The sequence below is a fragment of the Eulemur rufifrons genome, chromosome 7, assembly GCF_041146395.1.
Source record: "Eulemur rufifrons isolate Redbay chromosome 7, OSU_ERuf_1, whole genome shotgun sequence".
NCBI lineage: Eukaryota > Metazoa > Chordata > Mammalia > Primates > Lemuridae > Eulemur > Eulemur rufifrons.
In genome coordinates this window covers 72,281,433-72,306,831 of record NC_090989.1, presented here as the reverse complement: position 1 = coordinate 72,306,831, position 25,399 = coordinate 72,281,433, and the positions used below count along the sequence as shown (strand labels likewise).

Sequence of the window (25,399 nt, the reverse complement as noted above, 5' to 3'; positions counted from 1 at the left end):
TGAGCCCGGGAGTTTGAGGTTGCTGTTAGCTAGGCTGACACTACAGCACTCTAGCCGGGGCACCAGAGTGAGATTCTGTCTCAAAAACAAACAAACAAACAAAAAAAAGTAACAGATTCCACACATGTTTAAGATACTACAAAGTTTGAATTTCAGCACCTGCAGATCTCTGTTAAATTAGGAGTCATATACCCATAGAACTAGGTAGAACAGCCCCAGATCAGAGATTGCCTTCATTAGCAAAAGCGAGTACTCCAAATCCTGGGGGCAGAGAAGACTTACCAGTTGTACCTGCTGCAGTGCATCAGAATTATCTGGAGGGCTTGCCAAAACACAGACTGCTGGGCCCCAGCCCCAGAGCTTCTGATTCAGCATGTCTGGGGTGGTCCTGGAAAATGTGTACTTCTAACAAGTTCCTAGGTGACATTGATACTGCTGGTCTAGGGACTACACATTTTGTGAACCACTGACTTGGAGTACTCTTCCATACCCTCCAATATAAACACCTTCAAAGAAACAAAAGCTGCCATTGCTAAGAAGTCTGCTTCTGTTGAAATGGCCACTGTCTGAGCTCCTTGCAAACTGGCCTATCTCACTCCTGCTTATGAAATTAAAAACAAGAGCAGATGACATTTATCATGAATTACTGTTTAAAGCACTTTCATGAATCAAGCCATTTCATCTGTACAACGTCCCTATGATCTAAATACTATTACTCTCATTTAATAAATGAGGAAATTAAGACACAAAGATAAATATAATAACTAAACCGAAGGCACAGAATCTCAAGTCAGATAGCCTGAATTCAGATTCTGGGTCTATTATTTATGTGAGTGATTCTCCAGATTTTTATCACACCTTGAGAATATCATGCAGGGATTTGTAAAATGAAGATTTCCTGCCTGCCGGCAACATACCCTTCAGAACAAACAAATGGCACTTAGGGAAATGGAAGCCTTCAATCAGTTTTTCTGAGCATACATTTAGTTCTGTATGAGAAGTAAACGAAAGGCTAACAAAACCTTAGAGATTCTCTGTTCTCATTTTGTACAATCTGAGTTTGTATAAATCTAAGAAAGCTTATGTGACTTGCCCAAGGCCAAAGCACCAGTCACCTCACAGAGCCAAAAATAGACCAAAGACAACCCCAGTCCTCAGCTCTTTCTAGGAATACACTTGGTTAAGTAGCTACCATAAGATCTTTACCACTATGTATTCTGCCTATAAATATGCCCATACGTAGTCATAGAGCAACTAGGTAAGATTACAGAAAACACTGAAGGTGTTATCCCCTTATGATCTTATGGGAGGGAGTAAACATTCAAGGAAATAATTAGTTCTCATTCAATCTTTCCACACATATTATTTGAAGACATTGTCTTTAAAATTAAAACAAATTCAACAAAAACATAAATTTCTACCAAATGCCTGACACAAATGTCCATAACTGTTCTTCTAGATATCAAAATCAAAATGAAACATTTTTCCTTTATTAAAAACATCAAGTAAAGTTACTACGAATAAAGTAAACATTCACAAGCTAAGGTTGAAGATTAATGTTGCTCTTGGAAAGATATGCCACTATAAGAGTGACAGTATTCCACGTACCCAAGTATACCTCAAGATGATGCAAACAACCTTGCTTACAGAACAGAAGCAGGATAAGGCAGGCATTTCTTTTTTTTTCTTCAACCAAACTTAAAGGTGTAATTTCATACATACAAATTCATGGCATATTTTTAAAATATAAATGACACAAGAAGAAAATAATAACCCTATAATCGGATATGGCATAGTCCTCACTCTCCCATGAGTACTATATAAATGTGTATACTTGAGTAGGTAAAAGAGATGAATTTCTTGGCCAGAAAGACCCCCTTGTTAGGGAGAAAGAACTTTTTTTTTTATAATTCTTTGCAGTACCTGTAATAAGAAACACAAGATTTCATTCATAACTTCCCCCAACTAACCATTTGGATCATGTTTAGCAATACAAGCTTCTGCTGACTTTGGCTGTGTCTATATACTTGTGGCTGGTGGTATCAAAACATCATATGTTTGGTATTGTATAGAAAACATAACTCGATGACTAAATTTTTACATTTCCAATTGAATTTCTGAAAATCAGACACAGATCATTTTGAAATATGTTCCTCTATACTGAACTCACAATCAATTTCATACATTAATACAATCTGAATAAATTGTATTTGCAACTGATAGAAATATAAAATATTATAAGTTTATAATGAAAGAATCTCAAAAATAAATTTCAGATTAATTAGATATGAAATACCAAAAAATGAAAAACAAAAGCAAAACATAGGAGACTGTGTTTTTGATAATCTTGGAATTACTAAAGCCTTTTTAAATTGGAAAGAAAAGCTGAGAGCATAATAAAATAAAAAAGAATAAAGTATGGCAAAAAAATTCAAAGATAACAAAATAAGCAAAAAAAGGTAATCCATAAAACAACTTATTTTTAAATGCAAATTTCCTACAAATAAAAAACAGACTTCCATAGAATCAGATATAAGCAGACATTTCATAGAAAAAGAAGTGCAGATCGCCCTTATAACACATCAACAAGTACTCAACCTAACTCATAAAGAAAAATTAAAATTTACATTTTAAGGTAACAAAGAACCGAAAGTTTGATAACAGATTGTGTTGACTAGAAGATAAGGAAACAGACACTCTCAGTGTAAATTCGTACAAAGGAGAGAAAATAGATGTTATCTTTAGAAATTAAAAAAGCACATACTCATGATGGAACAATTCTACTTCTAAGCCACCACCCTATAAATATATTTGCACACATGAAAAATGACTTATATATAAGGATATTCTTTACAGCATTGTTTATATTAGCAAAATATTGGAAAGAAGTGAAATGTCCATCAATGGGAAATTAGGTATTTAAATTATTCTATTTAAATATGTATTAATATGCAAAATCTTACACATACACATTTTAAGTTAATAAAAGGTACTGAAATAGAAAGGTAGATGTAGTAGATAAATATAGACCAATGATGGAGTATTGTGTATGTTGATAAATGCATATACTGTATCTGGACAAATACCAAGAATGTGACCAGGTGGTGGGTGGGGGTAGAGAGAAAGAAAATTGGTTTTGACTGTATCACTGACTTCCAGCCAAAGAATACTAGAAACACATCTATTCTTGAACGAAGTTGGGTTTAATGATTTGCAACAGGGAGGAAAAATACACACCGTCACAGAAACTGCGGTGTCTTAGTAAGAGGGTATATAAAAAAAAGACTTATAAGATTTGATTGTGTTTTAAGTGATTTTAGGAAGGGCTCAAAGAAATCTGCATTTTCCCCAGATTGAATGCTCTAAGGAGGTGGGTGTAATTCTCTAACTAATATCTTAATAATTCTTATCTAAAAGGCAAGAAGAACAGAGCAAGATTAAAGCTGTGTTTGATAAAAGCAGTAGTGGCCACTCATAACATAGGACAGAGAAACATTTGATAATTTTGTAGTTTAGATAATGTTTTTTTGTTTGTTTGTTTGTTTGTTTGTTTTTGTGTTTGTGTTTAGACTTGATTACAAAGTGGTCTTGCTTTTACCTTGACTCATCACGGCATAGTGGCCTCAACTGATTGTGTGTGCTGCGAAAGTGCCTATATTCGACAGAGGACACCAAGGCTTACTAGGAGTACCAAGCAAGCCAGTTTCCTGGCTGTCAGGGATTGTTTTGCTCCTTCTAAACTGTATACCCTTTTGTGTCTTTACAATTTTGTACCATGAACTTATCTATTCAAAATTATTTTTAGAAGAACTTCAGGACTAAAGGAATTTAAAAGTCACTGAGTCCTGAAACTGTCCCCATTACCACCCTGCTTCCCACTCCTACACCAGTGGGGTTTTTTTGTGAACCTCTCCCCTCACTTCAAGTGGCAAGAAGTGTACAGCATCTGCTTGAGTATCTCCAGTTTCACCATTGTACTAACTTGTTAGGCACCCTGTTCCATAGTCAGATAGCTCTTGATATTTTTTTGTTCAGAAGAAAAAGAGAACAATGCATTTGGTTATGATGTCTCCATTGTTTTCTCCCCAGTATTTTTGACCTCTTCAAATGTATCTTCTCCTATCGTAACTTGTAACTCGTGGAACAGAAATAATCAGCTTTTTAATTTTATGTAAAATATTCCTGTTAATATCCTCCAAACTGCTATTGTCATTTTTGTTCCAGTGTTCCAACAGAGTTTTGCATTTTTTGTTATCATTACATTTGCAGAGATTCTTATCTGTTACTGCTGACAAACCCATTTGTGTTTGTACTCAATTACATGTAATTAGTCTATTTTCATGAACAAAAGAACAGGTGTCTTTATCAATTCTATGTGAGATATTATGGTAAAGTTGGTTGGCCCTAATGATGTCTAGTGAACCAAGCAACACATTTCTGACAGATGCTCATAGTAACAAGATTCTTTTTTCAAACAATCAACTGCTTTTACTCCAACCCACACAAAGTGGAGAAAGAAAGACATTTTAACAACTTAAAGGCCTATAATTTTTCTATAAAAAACATGAGTAGAATTTAAATTCCCTCTCTGATATTTTTACCCCTAATCGCCACTCAGAAAAAGTATACATAAAATTATTTCTTTTCATTTGAAATTTTTTATTAAAATATGGGGGAGGAGCGTCAGAGGAAAATACATTAGTTGAAAAACTGGTGAAATTTGAGTAAAGACTATAGCTCAGTAAATAGTATCATACCACTGTTAATTTTCTGGTTTTGATAATTCTAGTATTGTTATGTAAAATGATACCATTAGAGGAAGCTGGGTGAAGAGTATAAAGGAGCTTGCTATATTACTTTCTAATTTTTCTAGAGTCTAAAACAATTTCAAAAGAAAAAGTTAAAAAAAATACATAGGCAGGCAGAAGTATTTGAGCCAACGACCTAGAAAAAGTTTTGCACATATTCACAAGGAGACATTCATCCATTCATTCATTCATTCAATTTGTATTGAATGTTTCCTATGTGTTAGAGACCACTCTAGGTTCTAAAGGTACATGAAGGATCAAAACAAAATCTCTTCACTTGTGGAATTTACATTCTCCTGGGGAAGAAGATCAAAAGTAAACAAATAAACAGCAACAATACATATGTCAGATGGTCTTGGGAGCTATAAATAGAAATAAAGTGGGGTATCAGAATAAGAGTGCATAGGTGAGAAGTATAATTTTTTAAAGGATGGTCAAGGAAGGCCCCTTCAACATCTCTAAGAAAGATCTTAGCAGCACTGTTTGGGATTGATTTAAAATAGAAATAATAATTATTCCCCAAAAGGAGAATGGATAAACATATTTGGATATATTCATACAGTGGAATATTTTACAAAAATAAATTAAATAAAGCAAGTATTATATATTACCATATATACACCTCACAACCATACTACTGAGGGTTAAAGTATATAAAAGATATATATGACACTGCTCTCACTTATAAAAGGTTTAAAAATATGTAAAACAATATTATATGAATGCATATATATAGCAAAAAAGTTTTTAATTACATGGAAATAAGAAATGTCAAACTCAGGACAGTTTTATGTCTGGGAACAAAGGAAAGCTGGATTTCATCAGAGAGATCACACAAGGGGTTCAAATGTACTGCTGTGCTTAATTAATTTTTAAGTTGATGGTAGGTATCCAGATGAGTTTATATTACTCTTTACATTTTGTACGTCTAAACCATTTTATTAACAATGTATTTAAAAGCATGTGAGTAGTTTATCTTAATAAAAAAACTACGTAGCTTAAATTTGTGAGTTGATACAGTTTCTAAAAGCCCATATTTGACAGAATATATCACCCTTGGTGTGTGTGTGTATGTGTGTGTATATGTATGTGGTATGCATAATGCCATTATGCTGATATATATATGTACATGTGTATAAATGTATATATGTATCTGTGGGTGTAGATTTACACTAGCAGTTGACCCAGCATCAGCAGAGCAAACACTTTAATTATTTTTCTACAAACAGTGAAGGGAGGATTTGTGTTAGTTTGACCTCACACTTGCACTCCCACCCTTTCTACCCTTGACCCATGATAATGTCATACATCTGCAGAACCGCTGGCTGGGTTAAGGCAGCACTTTGTAGAACTGTGTATGGCCATTTGGCTACTTGAGGATTGACTCTATCTTCATCAATTTATAATTTTTCAATCTTTTTTTATATCGGATAGATGTTGCTGACGAAGGATATTGATATTATCATCATCTCCAGCCACTTCATTTCATAAAGAAACTGAGATCTAGAATTAGCAGAGGTAAGTGACACAACTAAGCAATTATCTGATTCTTTCCATCTGTACTTGTAGCTTCACTAAATCTACATTTAATACAGATGCAATAATGAAAATCCTACATGGAGAGAAAAGCATCCTCATTCTTCTGTACTGAGCTGAAAACTTGAATCATTTACAGAATGCATTCCCACAAACACAAACCAACAATGCAAACCACAATAAGCCAATCAACTACTTTGTAAAAAACTGAGAGCAAGAACACTGGGATGAAATTCTTCATAATAAGATCTTTTCTTTATTGTAAATCATATTTTGTAATGTGTAATATTAAGTGAACAAAGAATAATTTAGAGGGGTTGACAAGAGCACCTTCACACATTAGGGATTTTTAATATTTCTTTAAATCTTCTTATTAATTTAAAAGATTAATGAGATATCAGCCTTCCTAGATTACATTACACAGTTTGGTAGAATGTCGGTCTGATAAAAAAATCACATCCATCAGAATCACAACTTAATGGACACATTTAATGAGTACTTACTGTGTGTTCAACACTAAAGATCTAGCAGTGAATACAGACAAACTTTAAGAAACAATATGGCATCCTACTTAGTTTTAGAATAACATGAATTTGCCCTGAGGTATCTGTATATGATTATGCAGAAGTTGAAATATATGAGAGATACCATTTTTGCCTCTGAAGCTTGTATTTGAAATGTTTCTAAAATGCAAATACACTCCATCAAAACTTGATGATTGCATTTAGTTATTGAACTCATCAACTCAAATTTAAATTAGATAAAAACTGAGAACATTGTTATTAATCTTTTAATATTCAGTACTTTTATTTCAAAAAATTATTTTAAAAATTCTGTTTCAGGTCTACCAGTCTTCATTTGTATTATTATTATTTTTATATTTACTGCAAAAGATAATCATATTTAAATACATTTTTCTTTCAAAATTAGCAATTTTGTCCTTAATCAAAATAAAATAACATATAATATACATATGCATGTATTCAATGTTCATCTTTAGAAGTAATTTTTGTCTTCCAGAAATTATGTTCTGAGAATTATTATAACCTGTTCATTTTTTGGTTCCAGGATTTAAATACCATTTTGTGCTGGAAGATCTGTATTGTTCCTATGAGGGACTATCATTATCCTGACTAAAAACACTTCCATGGGAGCATATCCTTGTCTACTGACCAGTGGAACTCCTTCAAGCCTCCTACCTACCTTCTCTTTTAGTACATGACCTCTCTCCCATACTGCCTCTTTGCTGTAGGGAATCATAGCAAGAAGGATAAAAGAAAAAACACTACTTATGAAGAGTTAAAAGTTCAAAAGATAGCCTGGCCATGCTTTAAATATCAGATACACTGAGCCATACATTTGATTTAGAATCAGATTGCAAGAAGTTAATGTTTCTTACTGTAGTCGCTGTTTTCGTCCTTGGTCCCGTCAATGGCACCATCTGGGTGCATCTGCAGGAAATATCCCTGCTGGCTGAATAACCTTGTCACAATTCCTTTCAGCTGGGGTTCTGCAAAACAAAATGAAATAATTATTCAAATTTTTATTTTGTTTATAAATATGCACACTTGCAAATTGTTAAAACCATTCTGTAAGTAAACGCATAAATGCTAATGGCTTAAATATTGAAATAAGTATTTGGGAGTGGGGTATTTCAGTAACATATCTCTACTTATTTTTTTCCTTCTAGAGGCAGAGGCTTAATAAATGTAAATAAGTAAAAGCTACTCATGATTAAGAAAATACAGAGGTGTGCTAAAAAAGTTATTTCCCTCCTTGTGCATCTGGTGACTGACGGCAAGACATCACCAAATTTATAGTCCCATTCCAGAATCACTGTTTAGGCCAAAATGCCACTGTAATTCCCAAGCTTCCTGCAGTCATAATCAGGTCCTTGAAGACTTCTATTTCTGCTGTGTGTCAGCTATCCATCAGAAACTCCTGAATTTTAAAATTCTGATCCAGTTCAGCCAGAAAGAATAGCTTGGATGAGAACCACAAGGCAAAAGCAAAACCCCCATGGCCATGAGATGTCACTGGAAAGTATCTGAAAATCCAGATTTCATCTTCACTAAATACTTCAGCAGAAAGAAGCCCCGATATTACAAAGGCCATTTTTCCAGTACAAAAATAATAATAATAAAAACAAACATCAAGTCATACATATTTCTCTAAGTATTTCAAACTAAAAGTAGTCCTCAACTTTTAAAAACTCTCTACTCACAAATACCATCAAACTAACCTTTGTATACCACATTTGAATTTTTGTACATCAGCTGAAATAAGTATTTAAAGCTTTCTCCTTGTGGTGGGGACTGCCAGCAACAATCTAATTTCCACAGTTTCTCCATCTTTTGTCTCTATTGTTTAGAAAAAATTAACTATTCTAATGTATTTATAGCCCTAATTATTTCATTAAAATGAAGAGAAAAAGAAAAAAAAGTGCTGCTTCTAGTGATAAAATTTGAAGCAAAGATGGAAATGATGATTGCTGAAGTAGCAACATGGTATTCTTAGAAGGATAATCACTTTATCCTTCATCCATTTATTCAATCAATATGTACCAAGAATCTCTTTTCTTCTGCCAGGCAATAAGCTGGGCACTGTGTGTTAAGGTGAACACATTTATTGATGTTTAAGTCTAAAAGAGCTTTCCAGTTGAACATTTGATATGCTTAGTTCTTTGGGAATGGGCCTATTCTCTATAACATATGTCTATGGTTGGACTTTTGCACACGTGACTTCATCACACTTATTTAAGAAAATGGGGCAATGCCTCTATCAACACATCTTCTTCAACGTGGCCCTAAGAAGCAAAAGAGATGTCAAGAAAACTGGGAATGAGGAAGCAGAGTCATGACAAAAGAACTGAACTGAAAGTTAGGCATCCTGATGAACAGCTTTGTGTTATCTTCATAAGTTAAATACATTCAATTTATTTAATTTGCAGGTCTTAATTTCCTCATCAATAATATCTGAACGTTAAATTAAATAAATGATCTTTAGGTCTCTCCTATGAGTTTCTATTCCCTTGAGCAGGTTAGAACCCTCTGCTTGAGCGGTGGTGGAAATATAGGAAAAGATTCACCTTCAGTGCATTTTCTCCATGGATTCATCCAATCCCACCTGCCAGGGACGTTTCAGAGAAACACGCAGCTAGCTAACCTCACTGCAAACAGCATTCTGTGTGCCTCTGCCAGGAGGCTCCCTGGCTGACAGGCAGCTTCTGATGTGGCACTCTCAGCTCTAGATGTGGAGTCAGAAGACGCAGCTTTGAACCATAAATGTATGGTCCTGAGCAAGTCATTTAATATCTGAGCGTCAGATTTTGTATCTGTATAATGAGAAAAAGTGATTCCAGCCTTCACTATAATCATTGAGAATTTCAAGTGAACAAGAATGTGATAGTATGAACTAGAAGATCCCATAAAAATGTAAGTCCTAATTAAAGTCTAATGTTTCCACTATGAAAATCAAGGAAACGGTGTAAGTGAGGTAAAGGGAAGATTCTGAGAACAGACTCTACTTCCTGGTTTCTGTTTTAGTAAAATACTAATTGAGCTTGTAAAACCACTGGAGTAAACAGTGGGCTAAAAGTAGACGATAGAAAGTGATAGAAGAAAGGAAAGGGATAACTGTCTTATAATTCATATTTTATTTCTAATAAGTTTGATACGGTCACTTTAAGAAGTTATGCTTTCATTAGCAATGAGATGTATGGCAGCTTAGTCATTAAAGCCTGCAAATGATTGTTTGTTTTCTTCATGCTCCTCTTTCTGTATCGGTAATTAAACACTTCTTTTGCCATGGTGAAGCCATTCCCCTGTTGGAGCCCTGGGAATTCAAGTTAGTAACTCCCGTTCAGGATAATGAGCATGAGACTTTTATACCAACCTGCACCACTGAGAGCAGTGCCAGAACAAGCTCAGAGTCTGAGTTTTAATTACGTGATGATCTATGAAAGTGAATGTGTTGCCCTATAGAAGTCTCAAAGGAGACCTGAGCATCTATTGAACAAATGCCCTGAACCTAAGATGGGTCACAGAAAACTGTAAAACCTGCCCAGCTTTCTGTACCTCTATTACCATTTATCAAGCCCTACCAGCCTTTCCAGGCTCACCTCGAGATCACCTCCTCCATGAAGGCTTGGCTATCATAAATGACGATCTCTTTTATAATTAGGGAGGGAAAAAGCAAGTTGTGCTGTATTTTAAACATAGAGGCTAAAAAATTAGCCCATCTAGCATCATGGGTATATGCAACCAACACACGTTTTATTTGTCAGACTATGCTTGGGGCCTTAAGAGATGAATAAAGCCTGTGCTGTCCTCAGGGAGCACCCAGTCTAATGCATGAAACATTTATATATAACACTAGTGTGGGAGAGCTGGTAAATGAGAGAGGGTGAAGCAGAATGGCGTGATAGCACCAAGGAGCAAGAGACTTAATCTTTCTGGAGGCTGGGCGAAGGCACCTCATCTGTCACTTGAGGAATGAGTAGGATTTTCCTAGGCAAATAAACAAGAAGAAGGGTATTCCAGGCAGAAAAACATAGCACACTCTGGGAACGATACAGAGTCTGGTACAGAGAGAATACAGGGCAGAGGTTCTCAAATGCAGACATGCAAGTAAGTGCTTGTTCTCAAAAAACATTCACAGATTAATACTGTAATTAATAAAAATAGAGTCAATGGAGTAAGTTTTTATTAAGCTAATTTGTTTTCAATTTATATGACTCTCTTTGATTTTAAGATTATGTTCTTCCATTTTTTTGCGTTTTTATGAAATGATGGCTGTATTATGAGACGGTGGGGGAGGAAGGGTTGGTTTACTACCTTTTGTGCTCTAAAGTGGTGTGTCAAATACTGCTAGCATTTCGCTCAAATCCATTTCCTCTTTTTCCTGGGCACCCAGCTAGACCATATGTCCTAGCCTCCCTTGCAGTTAGGTTTGGCAGATGAATGAGTGTCATATGGAATGTAAGCGAAAGTGATGTGTGCCATTTGCAGGCCAAGGCTTTTTGAAAGCAAACATTCTCCTCCACATTCTCTTTTCCTTAATGCTGGCTGGATTAAGATGACAAAGCCCTAGGGGATGCTGGAGCAACAGAATGGAAGAATGCTTGCTCTCTGAATAACTACTGGAGAAAAGACAAAAGCCATTGAAATATCCACCTTGGACAGTGAGGTGTATAATAAATAAACTTCCATTGGCTGTGCATAATGACTTCCTTCCAAACAATACAGAATGGAAAGGGAGAGAGGGAGTAATTTTACCATGGAGAAACCTGACAAACAAAGCATTACATCAGCAAGGTGATCAAGGTTAACATCAACAGTCATAAATCATGTTGATACTATGCACCCCTGAGATGATGTGGTGAGAATGGCTCTTTACCTCTGTGATCTAACTCTGAAAAACCCACAACCTTGGTCTAATCGTGAGAAAAACAACAGACAAATCCCAATTAAAAGACATTCTACAAAATACTTGATGAGTATTCCTCAAATCTGTCAAGGTCATCAAAGAAAAGGAAAGTCTGAGAAAATGTCACAGACAAGTGGAGCCTAAGGAGACAACGATAACTAAATGTAATGTGGTGTTCTGGATGGGATCCTCGAACTGAAAGACCACCTAACCAGTCGGGCTGGCTTGGATGCAGTGCTATGGAGCATTACTTGGGAACACAGTGGAAACCCAGAACAAAGAAAGAGCCATGGGTGTCTGATCACACATCTCAAGATGAACACTACATTACAGAAAAGAGAATGAATCTTAGAAATGGGAAGAATCAACACTTTCTTTCATCAACTTTAAATATTAAAAAAATCTGAGGCTCACAGGGAAAGTGTCTTGTCCAAGGTCACCCAGCTAACACACGAATGAGTTAGGGTAATAACTCATCTCCTACATACTGAGTGGACATCACCCTTTCCTTTCCAAAGAGGAACCAAGACATAACCCTCATCTCATGCAGGCCAGGGTGCTGGAGAGCAAGTAGGTAGAAGAGAGAGGAGAAGGAAGGGGAGGAGCACCTAGTTTTGTATCAGTTATAGGAGTGTGAGGGTGATAGAAACAAAAGGGACTATAGAAAACTAGGCAAGAAATCGTTGATACTAAAATTGGATTACATTTATCTAGGACCAGCCTAATCAGCAATTGTGCCTAAACTTAGAGAAAGTGCCTCCATGTAAACTCTAATCTAAAATGAAAAATATAACAGTGATGCAAATTTTGTTATAGAGGTCATATCTAGAGAACTAATAGTCATTTTTAATAAAATCAGCCATATTTTGAATCCATCTCCTTTGTACCAGGCACTCTCCTGAGGATTTTTCTATGGTTTTATTTATAACTAACAGCAATGAATGGATGAGGTACCCTTTTCTCATTTTTCAGATGAGATTACTGAGATTCAGAGACGCCACCTCACCCAAGGTCACAGAGCTAAAATGAAGAGGCAGGTCTAGCTTAAGAGTCGATGGCCCTAGCCACTCTCCAGCATTGTTCAGTCACTTTAAGGAGGACACTGGCAAAACTGGACCATGTCCAGAGGAAAGCAAGCCAAATAAAGAGGGTTCTAAGAACTGTCATATGAAGAATGGCTGAATAAACAGTTGATATGCAGCCTGGAGAAGGGAGGTTTGGGGGTTGGAGGATGTGAGCCGTCTCCACATTCTTGAGAGCCCACAGCAGAAAGAAGCAGCCAATCTGTTCTGAGGGGCTCCACAGGGACAGAACTAGGGCTAGTGGGTAAAAGTTATGAAAAGGCAGATAAAAAAACAAATTGTGTTCAAAGGACAAACAGGTTGCCTAGGAAAAGAGTGAATTTTCTATCACTGCACATAAACAACCAAGAAGCAGCAGAAAAACTACAGGTCAGAGCGGCTGTGAAGGACACGGATGTCTCCAAAAGCTGAGACATCCTGAGTGACAGTGAAAGGCCCTCCCTAAACCGAATGGCCTGCTAAATACAAATTCTCTTTTCTGTTTCCTCAGCTTGTGCTTAGGACAGGGAATGCAAATGATTGTTTACCAGGCATCTTCAAAATGCAAAGTTCTTTGTAAATGTTAAATATGGATTCTGGAGTAGTTTGATGGGTTTTTTAATCAGTCTCTGTGGGTTTACAAATGGGCCTTCTGTATTAAAGTTTAATACTGCCCACTTAAAGGAACTAAGATTGAAAAGGTTGTTAAATGTGATTCTTGTCTAGTTCTTCTGGGGCATTAAACTGCTGCAGATTTCAAAATTAGACTATTAAGGATGGAAAGTGTTCATTAAAAAATACATTTCTGACCAATCATAGCTAAAGGGTATAGACTAGGGCACATTTGCATACCATAAATCAAAGTCCCAGAAAAATCAGAAGCAAGATACAGTAAGACAGATGAAAAGGGACAGAATTTGTGTGGACTTTTAAACACAAAGCAAAAATTACAACCATACTGAGCTATGGGAATGCATTAAAAATACATGCTGTTTATTAAAAGTGAAGCAAGCCTGAGGCCCCTCATTCATGCAGTAGACTGCAGTAAGCAGACCTAAAGGAGCACCTTGCAGAACCGAAAGTATAAGGTCAGAGATGTGTCATCATGGGCTGGAAGAATCTGCTCCGTGGAGTAAAGAGAGCCACACCCTATCCCCAATCCTCAATCTCCCCATTGGTCAAATACAGGTGATGGACACCATCAGCACTTACCCACCTGAGGGCCATGACTCTCCCCATGAGGTAATAAGGATTCCAAGAGGACTCTGTATCTTAAGTGTATATCCATGTTCTCAATCAACAGACACTAATGAAACATTTTATTTATTTTGTAAGTACCAGACTTTGTGGTGGTTATTCTTCTAGGCAAAGGGGATAATCAGTTGTGTGTTAGAAAACCATCCCCCTCGCCAAAAAAAAAGACCAGAAAAGAAAACCCAAAACTGATTTCCATAAGGCTGATTTCTATAGTACAAATATTCCCAATTTAAAACTACCACTTAACGTCACTGAATGTACAGGTGGAGCTGGGTAGAGATGAGTACCATCAGCTCCGTACACCACTGAATATCACAGAGAAAAAACATGAAGCTTGCATTCTAACAGGAAAGAAGAAAAATAAAAACATAAAGAATAAAATGTATAATAGTATCTAAGTGCTATGATGAAAATTAAAGCAATCAAAAATGATACAGCATACAAGAGATGGATGTGCTATTGTGCATGAAGTGGTTAGCAGATGACATCACAGAGGGCTGAATGAAGAGAGGGAGGAGACTGTTAGGAAGATCTAAAAGAAAAGTGGTCCAAGGGCAGGAAACAGCAAGTGTGATGTAATCCTAATACATGAAAAGATTAGGAATCATGAGATTAGGGGCTCTCTGAAGGTCCTTCATCTAGGCCAGGAATCCAAACTAGAATCCTGTGGCTGCCAATTTTGTTAATAAAATTTTGTTGGAACATGGGCTATGCCCATTCCTTCATGTGTTGCCCATGGCTGCTTTCGTACAACAGAGATGAGTAGTTGCAACAGAGACCCTATAGCCTGAAAAGCCCAGAATATTTACTAAGAGATTCTTTACAGAGAAAATTTGCCAATCCTTGCTTTAGACTCTTTCTTCTGTAGTTCCCTCTGCCTGAAATGTACAACCCCTGCTTTCCTCCTCTGCCCAGGGCTTTCCCTCAGTCTTCAAAGATCTATTCCCCCCCCTCCCAACAGGGCCTTCCCTGACACCCTAAGGCAAAATTAATCACTCCCTGTTCAGAGCTCCTTTGTGCACAGGTTAGGAGAGCTGCACACTGTTTCAGCTGCTTGCTTACACCTCTGTCTCTGCTGCTGAACTCTGAGCTCCTCAAGGGCATGGACCTTGAATTATTCACCACTGTCTCCCAGCACCTAACACAGTGCCAGGCACAGGGTAGATGAAGAGTGTTTGTATGCTGAAGGAAAGAAAGAAAGAAGTTATATCTGGCATTTTCCATTGTCACCTCTGACTTTCCGAGGAGCTTCTCATTTGGAGAAAGAGCTGTTTACAGCCATTTAATATAATGCCTCCAGCCTTCAGTGTGTTTCTTTCCATTTCCCCTCCACGCTGAACAGTCTGACAAGCACAGCAGCGTCCTCCATAAAATGCAGTCTCCAAAGCCCTGAGTTGCCTCACACTTCAACGGGAACCAAATGACCTTGAGACAGGCAATCCTTAACCTTCATGCTACCTCAAAGCTAAAGGGAAAGAAAAGACACGCTGTTCTGAAGTATCCTCTTCACTCACCAAAGCAGTCTGAGCTGGGGAAGACAAGAGAAGCAGGGCAGAAGCACGGAGCTAAGATACAAAATGCCAATAGGGACAGGATTTTTGTACTTAGCCGATTTTATTCCTCATACCATTGGCCCTCTAACTCTCAGACTGTCCTCTGTAATATGCTCAGGAAAATTTAAAATAACTCAAACACCATTTATTGACTTTAAACATGCACTGGGTACTGGGTACAAAGATGAGTAAGATGCACTTCCAGTCTTGAAGGCACCCACAGCCTTGTCAGGGAGACACATACACAACTAATCATTATGGCAGTGAACGTGAAAAGTGCTGTCACAGAGGAACAAACAAAATGCCATGGAATCACAGAGTGGAGATGCTAATTTTACCTGGGATAGTGGGTTCTGGGACAAGAAGCAGTTAAGAAAGGCTTTGAAGATGAAGCACCATATTAGATGCAGCCTAGAATAGACAGCAGGATTTTGCTTGCAGGAGCAAAGGCACAGAGGGATGCATGTGCCTTGCACATTCAGGGCTGGGCAAGCAGAAGGGCATGGTCAGGGTGTGCGGAAATAAGGGCATGGATCCAGTGGCTAGAGGTGACAGCAGAAAGAAAGGAGGGTCCAGAACACTTGAGCGTTCTTAAGCAAAGCTACTAGTTAAGTTTTACTTTATTCTTTAAACCAAGGATCTCCAAATCTTTTTGGTTACACATCACTATCTGTAAAATATTTTAAATCTATAGCTTCCATATATGTCTGTTTATTATTTATAAGTCACCTGCATATACTACTCTGTAAATTATATGTACATTATAGATCAAAGTAGAAATTTTTAAATGAGGTCAGTACTAAACACAAACCAGAAGTTACAATGGTTTCTTCCCATATGCCAAAGGGACTGTCTTGCCCCACATACTTCAAAAACCACTGTATGAGGCAATGGGGAAACTTCAAAGGATTTTAAGTCAAGGAATAAAATTATGAGGGCAGTATTTTAGAAAGTCAAATCGGGGACAATAGAGGAGGCTGAATTAGAGTGGGGTGATGGTGTGGTCATGGGAGCCACTTAGAGAGTTAATCCATTTAATAAGGGCCTTAAGTATTAGGCAGGCGGCAACCAGGGGGATGGAGAAAAGCTGTCAGCCTGAGGACAGAATGACTGTGTTTGGTGTGCTCACTTTCAGGCACTTTAAGGATAAAAGATGAGTAGTCTCCTTTCAGTTGTAAAAAGATGCACAATTTCTCACTTTCTAAATCCAAATCCACCATTAGGTTCCTATGGAAGCCCTATTTCAATATAGAATATCATGGAAGGTATGGATGAATAAAGCTTAATTCAGGCATTGCCATGAAGCCAAACAATTTCTTGCTTTTAAGGATCTCTGTTCATTGAGGGGAATTTGGCTCTGGTTAACTTCACTGGGTCGCAACTCCTTGGTCTTTCTCAGATGATCACTCAAAGAAGTACATCTGTAAGGGACACGGCATTCCAGGCAGCTCAAGAGCAACTGCTGGAGAATGCAGATTACAAGACACTTCAAATATGAAGATAATCCTAGAATCTGAAGATTTCTGAGCCAGAAAAGCCACTCAGGGTGATCTAATTCAAGGTTCATTTTACACAAAAAGCAGCAAAACACTAGGGAGAGGGGAGAGTCCCATGGCAGCACATCTCCCAATGCCTGGAATCAGAGCTCCTTAATATAGCATGATCTTTCTGTTCTGTGCCCCTTAAAATGAAAACCGTTTTAATATCTCCCAGAGGTATCCTGGCCTTGTCCCAAACTGGTATCCAGAAAGCTATTTCATTTCTTCATGCATAGGCAAACTTTGCTTCTTGTGTAATTGTTGGGATGACTAGAACCTACTTCTGAAAGCTGTTCTAAGAAATTAAGGAAAGCACATGATAGTGTGCCATGCTTACATGGTATATTTAACTTTTAGGCAGAATTAATGTGGATAGGAAGGCCCATGGTTATAGCAGTAGAAATGGGCAAATTCTCCTGAGTTCCTTTCACCAATAGCAAATGCCAAGCACTTACCACATACCAGGTACTTTATGTGGATTATTTCTCTAAAGTCTCATGGAAATAATGTAAGACAAGTACTATCATAAGGTTTTTCTTTTTAAATATAGATTAGGAAACTGAGGCTTATAGAGGTTATATGACTGGTGGTACATCCCAGAGTTAATGAATGTCGGATTTTCCCAGCACCATTAATTGAATAGGGATTCTTTTCCCAGTGTTGTCTGCTTTGTAAAAGATCAAATGGCAATCGATATGAGAATGATTTTATATCTGGGTCCTCTGTTCTAATCTATTGGTCTATGTCTCCGTTCTTGTGTCAGTACCAATGCTGTTTTGGTAACTATAGTCTTGTAGTATAGCTTCAAGTCTGGTAAATTGATGCCTCCTGATTTGCTCCTTTTGCTTAAGGTTGCTTTGGCTATTCAGACTCTTTTTGGGTTCCATAGGAAGTGTAGAATTATTTCGTCTAGATCTGTGAAAAATGACATTGGTATTTTAATGAGGACTGCATTGAATCTGTAAATCACTTTGGGAAGTATAGACATTTTAACAATGTTGATTCTGCTGATCTATGACCATGGTATGTTCTTCCATTTGTTTAGATCCTCTGCAATTTCCTTCTTCAGTGATTCTTGTAGTTCTCCTCTCCAAGTAGTCCTCCTTAAAGAGGTCTTGCACTTCCTTGGTTAAATACATTCCTAGGTACGTTATTTTCTTTGCTGCTATTGTGAAAGGTATTGAGTCTCTGATTTGATTCTCAGCTTGACTGTTGCTGGTATATGGAAATGCTATTAATTTATGTACATTGATTTTGTAACCTGAGACTTTGCTGAATTTATCATTTCCAGGAGTCTCTTGGCAGAGTCTTTGGGGTTTTCTAGATATAAGATCATATCATCACCAAAGAGCAATAGTTTGACCTCTTCTTTCCCCTTTTTGATACTGCTGATTTACTTCTCTTGCCTGATTGCTCTGGCTAGGACTTCCAGTACTATGATGAATAAAAGTGGTGACAGTAGACAACCTTGTCTAGTTCCAGTTCTAAGTGGGAATGCTTTCAATTTTCCCCCATTCAGTATGATGTTGGCTGTGGGTTTGTTGTATATGGATTTTATCATTTTGAGATATGTTCTGTCCATGCCTATTTTGTTGAGAGTTCTTAACATAAAATGGTGCTAAGTTTTGTCAAATGCTTTTTCTGTGTCTATTGAGATAATTATACGGTCTTTGTTTTTGCTTCTGTTTATGTGGTGAATCACACTTGCAGATTTATGTATGCTGAACCATCCTTGCATCCCTGGAATGAAGTCCACTTGGTCATGGTCATGGAGGATTTTTTTTTTTTTATGTCCAGCTGAATTCAGTTTGATAAATTTTATTGAGAATTTTTGCGTCTATATTCATAAGGAATATTGGTCTATAGTTTTCTTTGTTTGTTGTGTCCTTTCCTGGCTTTGGTATCAAGGTGATACTGACTTCACAGAATGAATTGGGGAGGATTCCTTCCTTCTTAATGTTATGAAATAATTTCTGAAATATGGGTACTAATTCTTCTTTGTAAGTCTGGTAAGATTCAGCTGTGAAACCATCTGGTCTGGGATTTTTTGGAGAGCCACTGGTAGAAGATTGAAACAGGACCCTTACCTCTCACCACTCACAAAATTAATTTAAGATGGATAACAGACTTAAACCTAAGGCATGAAACTTATAAGAATTGTAAAACAAAATATTGGAAAAACTCTTCTAGATAACAGCCTAGGCAAAGAATTTATGAAGAAGACCCTAAAAGGCAATCACAGCAATAACAAAAATCAATAAATGGGGTTTGATTAAATTAAAAAGCTTCTGCACAGCCAAGGGAATAATCAATAAAGCCAACAGACAACCTACAGAATGGGAGAAAATATTTTCATGCTATACAACCGATAAAGGGCTAATACTCACAATCTACAAAGAACTCAAGTAAATTGGCAAGAAAACAATCAACCCCATTAAAAACTAGGCAAAAGACATGAACAGAAGCTTTTCAAAAGAAAATAGGCTATTGGTCAATAAACATGAAAAAATGCTCAACATTTCTAATCATCAGGGAAATGCAAATCAAAACCACTATGAGATATCACTTAACTCCACTCAGAATGACTTTTATCAAAAAGGCCCAAAAGAACAGATGCTGGTGTGGATTTGGAGAGAAAAGAACACTTACGCATTGTTGGTGGGACTGCAAACTAGTACAACCTGTATGAAAAGTTATATGGAGATTCCTCAGAGAATTAAAAGTAGACCTATCATTTGATCCTGCAATCCCACTACTGTATTTACCCAAAAGAAAAGAAGCCATTTTACCAAAAACACACTTGCACTCAAATGTTAATAGCAGCACAATTCACAATCACAAGGATGTAGAATTAACCCAAGTGCCTGTCAATTCATGAATGGATTAATAAAATGTGGTATATGTATACCATGGAGTACTACTTAGCCACTAAAAAAAAATGGTGAACTACTACCTTTTTTAACAACCTGGATGGAACTGGAGACCATTCTCCTATGTGAAGTATCGATCACAAGAATGGAAAACCAAACACCACATATACTCACTATTAAACTGGAACTAATCGATAAACACTCACATGCACATATGGAAATAAAACTCAATGGAAATCAGGCAGGTGGGAGGGAGGAGGAGGGTAAAGGTAATATCACACCTAATGGGTAAAATGCACACTATCTGGGTAATGAGAGTACTTATAACTTTGACTCAAACTGTACAAAAGCAATTCATGTAGCCAAAACATTTGTACCCCATTAATATTCTGAAATAAAAATGAAAATAATTAATTAATTTAATTTAATAAGGAGGACCAAAAATAATTTTTTTCTGGTATAAGATCCAGTTCAGGATCATACATTACATTCAATTTAAAACAACAAAAATAAAAATAAATAAATGTCAGAGCCAGGATTGAAGCCATATCCCTTTGCTCTTTACACCTTATCATTGCTAATCATCAATTGGCTTTTGAAGAAGTCTAATGTGCTGATATAGCTGTCTTTTTCCTTGATTATGATCAGACCACAAAAACTAGAAATGTATAAAGCAAGGGGCAGAAATACATAGCAAACACTAAACTGGAGTTGAAAACATGGCTTTTGGCCTGATACAAAAAAAAAAAAAAAATAAGAGGGGGAAGTGTAGACACTTCTATGCACACAGAAAGTCTTCTGTAATAAAAGCATCCTTACTTGGCACAGAAAAATCTTCTCAGTTAGTCTCTTTTTTCACAGACACATCTTTTGGCACCAGAAATAAATGAACAGGACACATTATTTGGAAGAGCACAGGCATGACAGTTTCCTGACATCAGAGGAGCTGCACAAATGTTGGACTTGTCCAGAAATTATCCTGTATTTCAGAGGAGATTTGTTTATCCATGTTGGCAAGCCTGAGGAATTCCCTCATACATCTCAAATCTAAATTATCTACAGGTAAAAATGATACTGTTATAAAATGTGATTTTTGTCTATCATCTTTTTTTAATGTCATCCACATCCACCAAAAAAATTTGCACAGTCAACTAGAGTGAGTTCAAGTGGTAATAATATTTTCTGCAAAAGAGCAATTCAGAACTCCAAGAGCACATCCATCAGCCTTATCCCTGGCAAGCTCAGGCCAGGCAGTGTGGCGCAGTGGGATATACAAGCCAGAGGGATCCAGACATCTGGGGTCTGATCCCAATGGCTTGCTTCTCTACACCCCCACTGCCACCACTTTTGTCTAAGCCATCAAGAGCTCCTGGCTGGATTCCACCAACAGCCTCCTCACTAACACTCTTCCCCTTTTTCCCTTCCAAATCACACTACAGTCGAGGTAATATTTTACAAAACAAATTGGATCATGCCACTCTTCTGCTTAAACCCTTTAATAGTTTCCCATTTCATTTACAATAAAACGTCAAACCCTTAGCATGGCCTGGAGAGCTCTGCACCATCTGGCTCCTGCCTACCATTTCATCATCATCTTAATTTACTCTCTTCCTGGCTCACTAAGCTCTAGGCACATGCTCCCTCTTTCTGTTCAGACCTAAGAAATTTTTCACATGCGTTCCCCTCTGCCCGAATTGATTTCTTCCTGTAATAAATTCCAGTCACAGCTTACATAGCACTTCAACAAGGTCTTGCCTAGGCCTCCAATCTAAATCTGCCTCCATATTCACACTCATATTCCCTAGGACACAATATATTTTGCCCCTTCATTGCACTTATCCAAATTTGTAATTAGATATCTATTTCTGTTTATTGTTTAATATGTATTTCCCCGTCTGGACTGTAGCATCCATGAGGGTAAGACTGTGTTAGCTTTATCCATCACAATAAACTTAGTACTTAGCACAGTGACTCACAACATAACGTAAAAAGGAAACACATATATTTCTTCAATGAACTGATTTCTTCTTTCTGGGCTTCAGGTTTCTTCTACAAAGTGTCCATATTGGAATAGTTCAGTGGCTGCAAGTCTAGGATCCCCAAAACCTAGGGGACTCAAAGGTAAAAATAGATATTTACTAGCTATTTTCAATAAGTTAGAATTGGAAAATGAAGAATTTTCTAATAGATTACATCTCTTACCACTGAAAAACCAATGAAGATTGGTAAAATTTCAATTAAATTACAATGTATACAAATTCTATGAACAATTTATTACTTGATACTACACACAAAAGAGAAATGAAAATATTTCTCAAATGTGGATAGTATGTACACTTGGGATGTAAACATGGATTGTGTGCTATAACCCAAGTTCACTTTGGGAGGACAAGTTAAACACGGATGCAAGGGACTACCACTGTGACTGATAGTGAGGGGCCATGAATAGATGCTAAGATCCCACGAAAAAAGAAATGAAGCAGAGGTTTCAGACAAAAATGCCAAGCCAATACTTGAAAGGGTGGCTTCTGTGATTACAGACGTACAGGTACCAAAAGCCTTCTTTCATGGACGACTCTAAGCAGCATACTTCAGGGTTCAATACAGCAGGGACTGATGTATCCATAGAGATAGATCAGTGATTCTCCCAAATTTTGCAGAGGAGGCCAGCTAGACTTTAACATCCATAACCTATTTTAAAAATTGTCAACAGTTTCCACTTATATATGACACATTCTGTTATGAAAAGGCATGATGTGTCAACAAATCATATGCCCTTTAAGAGTATGTGTTTGTTTGGGAGAACAACTACATATTTAAATGTATGTTGAATTTTCTCTATATGTTACAGAATCAAAAACAGAAAAAAAAAAACATTGTTTTTATCTGATATTTCAAATCTTACACTTAGTTCTATTAAAAAACTGGTTTAATTTAAGAATTTCTGTGTTTTGTTTCTAATGACAAGAGAATAAATTTGAAGCTCTTTGCAAGTATGTATTCACACATAACCCATTCTACATGTGGGTCATCTTTGTTGTCATAAGTGGGAAATCAAGTGTAACAGAATGTTCATGAAATTTTTTTTCTTTTAACTTTGATATTGATGCTCTAAACTTCTTGATGTGCACATAAGAATTTTCATCAGTGATTTTTAATTTATGTTTTGGTGAAGATTATCTTGATTACAATTTGCAGATTTGTTATAATTTCACCTATCCACTAACTATTTCATTTCTTTGAATTCTCTTTTTAGCATGAAATATTTCAAACACGTAGAAAACAGAGAGATACTAACAATCCTGTATAGGTCTTACTGTGAGCCAGGGCTATCAATTGATTCTATACATAGTATTTACTTATTTGATCTTTGTAACAGCTCTATGAGGTTAGTATTCTTCTTTTTTTTTTCTCCTCATTTTGTAGATGATGATACTAGGAGCAAAGAAGTGATATGATTGCCCAAGGTTCTACGTTTCATAAGCATAACAGCTATGAGGATTTGAGCCCAGGCAGTCTGGCTCCAGAACCCACAGAGCAGACTGCCATTCTCACTATCTCTCAAATATCCACATACTCACCACTCAAATTTAACAAATACTTGCATTTTCCATAATTGCTTCAAATCTTTTTACAAAATTAAAGCGTCATCTCCTTATTTCCATTCTATTACTTTCCTAACCAGATTCAACCTTATTTCTGAATTTGGGATGTAGCTTCCCTATTCATATTTTTGTTTCTATACTCCGTCTGTATGTATCCATAAAGAGTATGCAATTTTGCATATTATACATTTTTACATAAAAACAACCAGGCCATACATATCATTCAGCAATTTGATTATCTCATTCAACATTATATTAATATCATACATTTAGATTTTGAGTTTTCATCTGGTCTGAATGTCCCTTAATTGATGACTATAATCACTTTCCTTTCATTGTAATTTACAGAGCTAGTTGTTTTTATTTCTATCATCTTCGTTTTTGTTTTCTGTTTATTACGCATTTCTTTGCTTTTTTACTTGATCCTTATGTTCCTTCAATTGGATTGATTTACTACTCCTTATACCTCCTCCAATTTTTACCTCTTATTTTGATTTGGAAATTATAGTTTTATTGCTATTATTTTAGTGGTTACCCTTATATATTTAACACAAATTTGGAGTTTAACAAAGTCCAAGTGTAACCATTATCACCAAGCTCCTAACAAATAATACAAACACTTAAATCCACCCACTCTTATCATTGTCTAGTATTTTAGTTCCAGTTTTTAAAACCCATAAAAATTTGTCATAAGATTCTTTTCAATCATCACAAAAATTTACCAATATGCTTGCCATCTTTTCCACTCACCATTGCATCTTTTAATCTCTCTTTCCTCCAAGATTCAACCTGTTCTTTGTGAACCATTTTAATTAACCAGATGTACAACATGAAAATGATGCTGACTTTCCCTTGGTGTTCTGAAAATGTTATCTCATCATCTTCTAGTCTGCAATGAATCTAGCTATTTTTCGCTTGCAGTTAATCTGCCTTTTCTCTCTGGCTGCTTTTAAGATATTTTGTTTTTATTGCAACATGGGTTTTACTACAATATTTCCAGGCATGGATTTTTTTAAGAATACACATGATGAGAAAAGGCCATATAAATTTTTGAGATCTGCAAATTATCTGGCTTAATCTCTTTGATTATGGGTGATCTGGCATTGTATCTCTTCTCCTTTTCTAGAACTCTTATCAAATTCATGCTGGAGCTTCTTTTTCTATAGTCCATATATTTTAAAATCTCATTCAATGTTTTCCATCTATTAATCTCTCAGAGAGGCATCCTGAATGATTTATGTGATTTCATTTCCAATTCAATCATTTTCTCTTCTATTGTATATAACCTACTTTTGAACATATGCATAGATTTTCTTTCTTAATATTATTATTATATATACTATATAATTACTCTTAGATTTTGTAAAAAGAAAATTACCTGTTTCCTATATTGCCCTGTTCCTACCTCGTGGTTTCTGCTTCTTTTAATTAATAAACATTCAAAATATTCTTATTTTAAAATATATTTCAGATTTATCTAATATCTAGAACTTAGGGAAATGGATTATTGAATTCGTTATGCTTTACTCTCCTTTTTATGGTTTATATCCTTACATGATTTCAATTATTGGACTATGATATTTTCTTCAGAGAAAGTGGTTTTGTGCTGCCCTGGCCTATGAAACCCACAGGCAGGCTTCGCAGTGGGCTCTTACAATACTTTGTGGATTTCCCCAGCTACAGAGAAGTTTTTTTAGTTAACTTCTCAGATTAGAATTCCAGCTTAACAAGGAGAGTTTGATAC

At 36.4% G+C, this 25,399-nt stretch overlaps 1 protein-coding gene across 1 annotated transcript in view; it reads right to left on the bottom strand.

Moving 5' to 3' along the window:
• FGF12 (fibroblast growth factor 12) overlaps window positions 1-25,399 on the bottom strand; it is a 227,084-nt gene that overhangs the window by 174,447 nt on the left and 27,238 nt on the right. Inside the window, exon 2 of the mRNA XM_069472776.1 lies at window positions 7,744-7,854. Coding sequence (XP_069328877.1) covers window positions 7,744-7,854 — 111 coding nt within the window. The remainder of the gene's footprint in view (window positions 1-7,743; window positions 7,855-25,399) is intronic.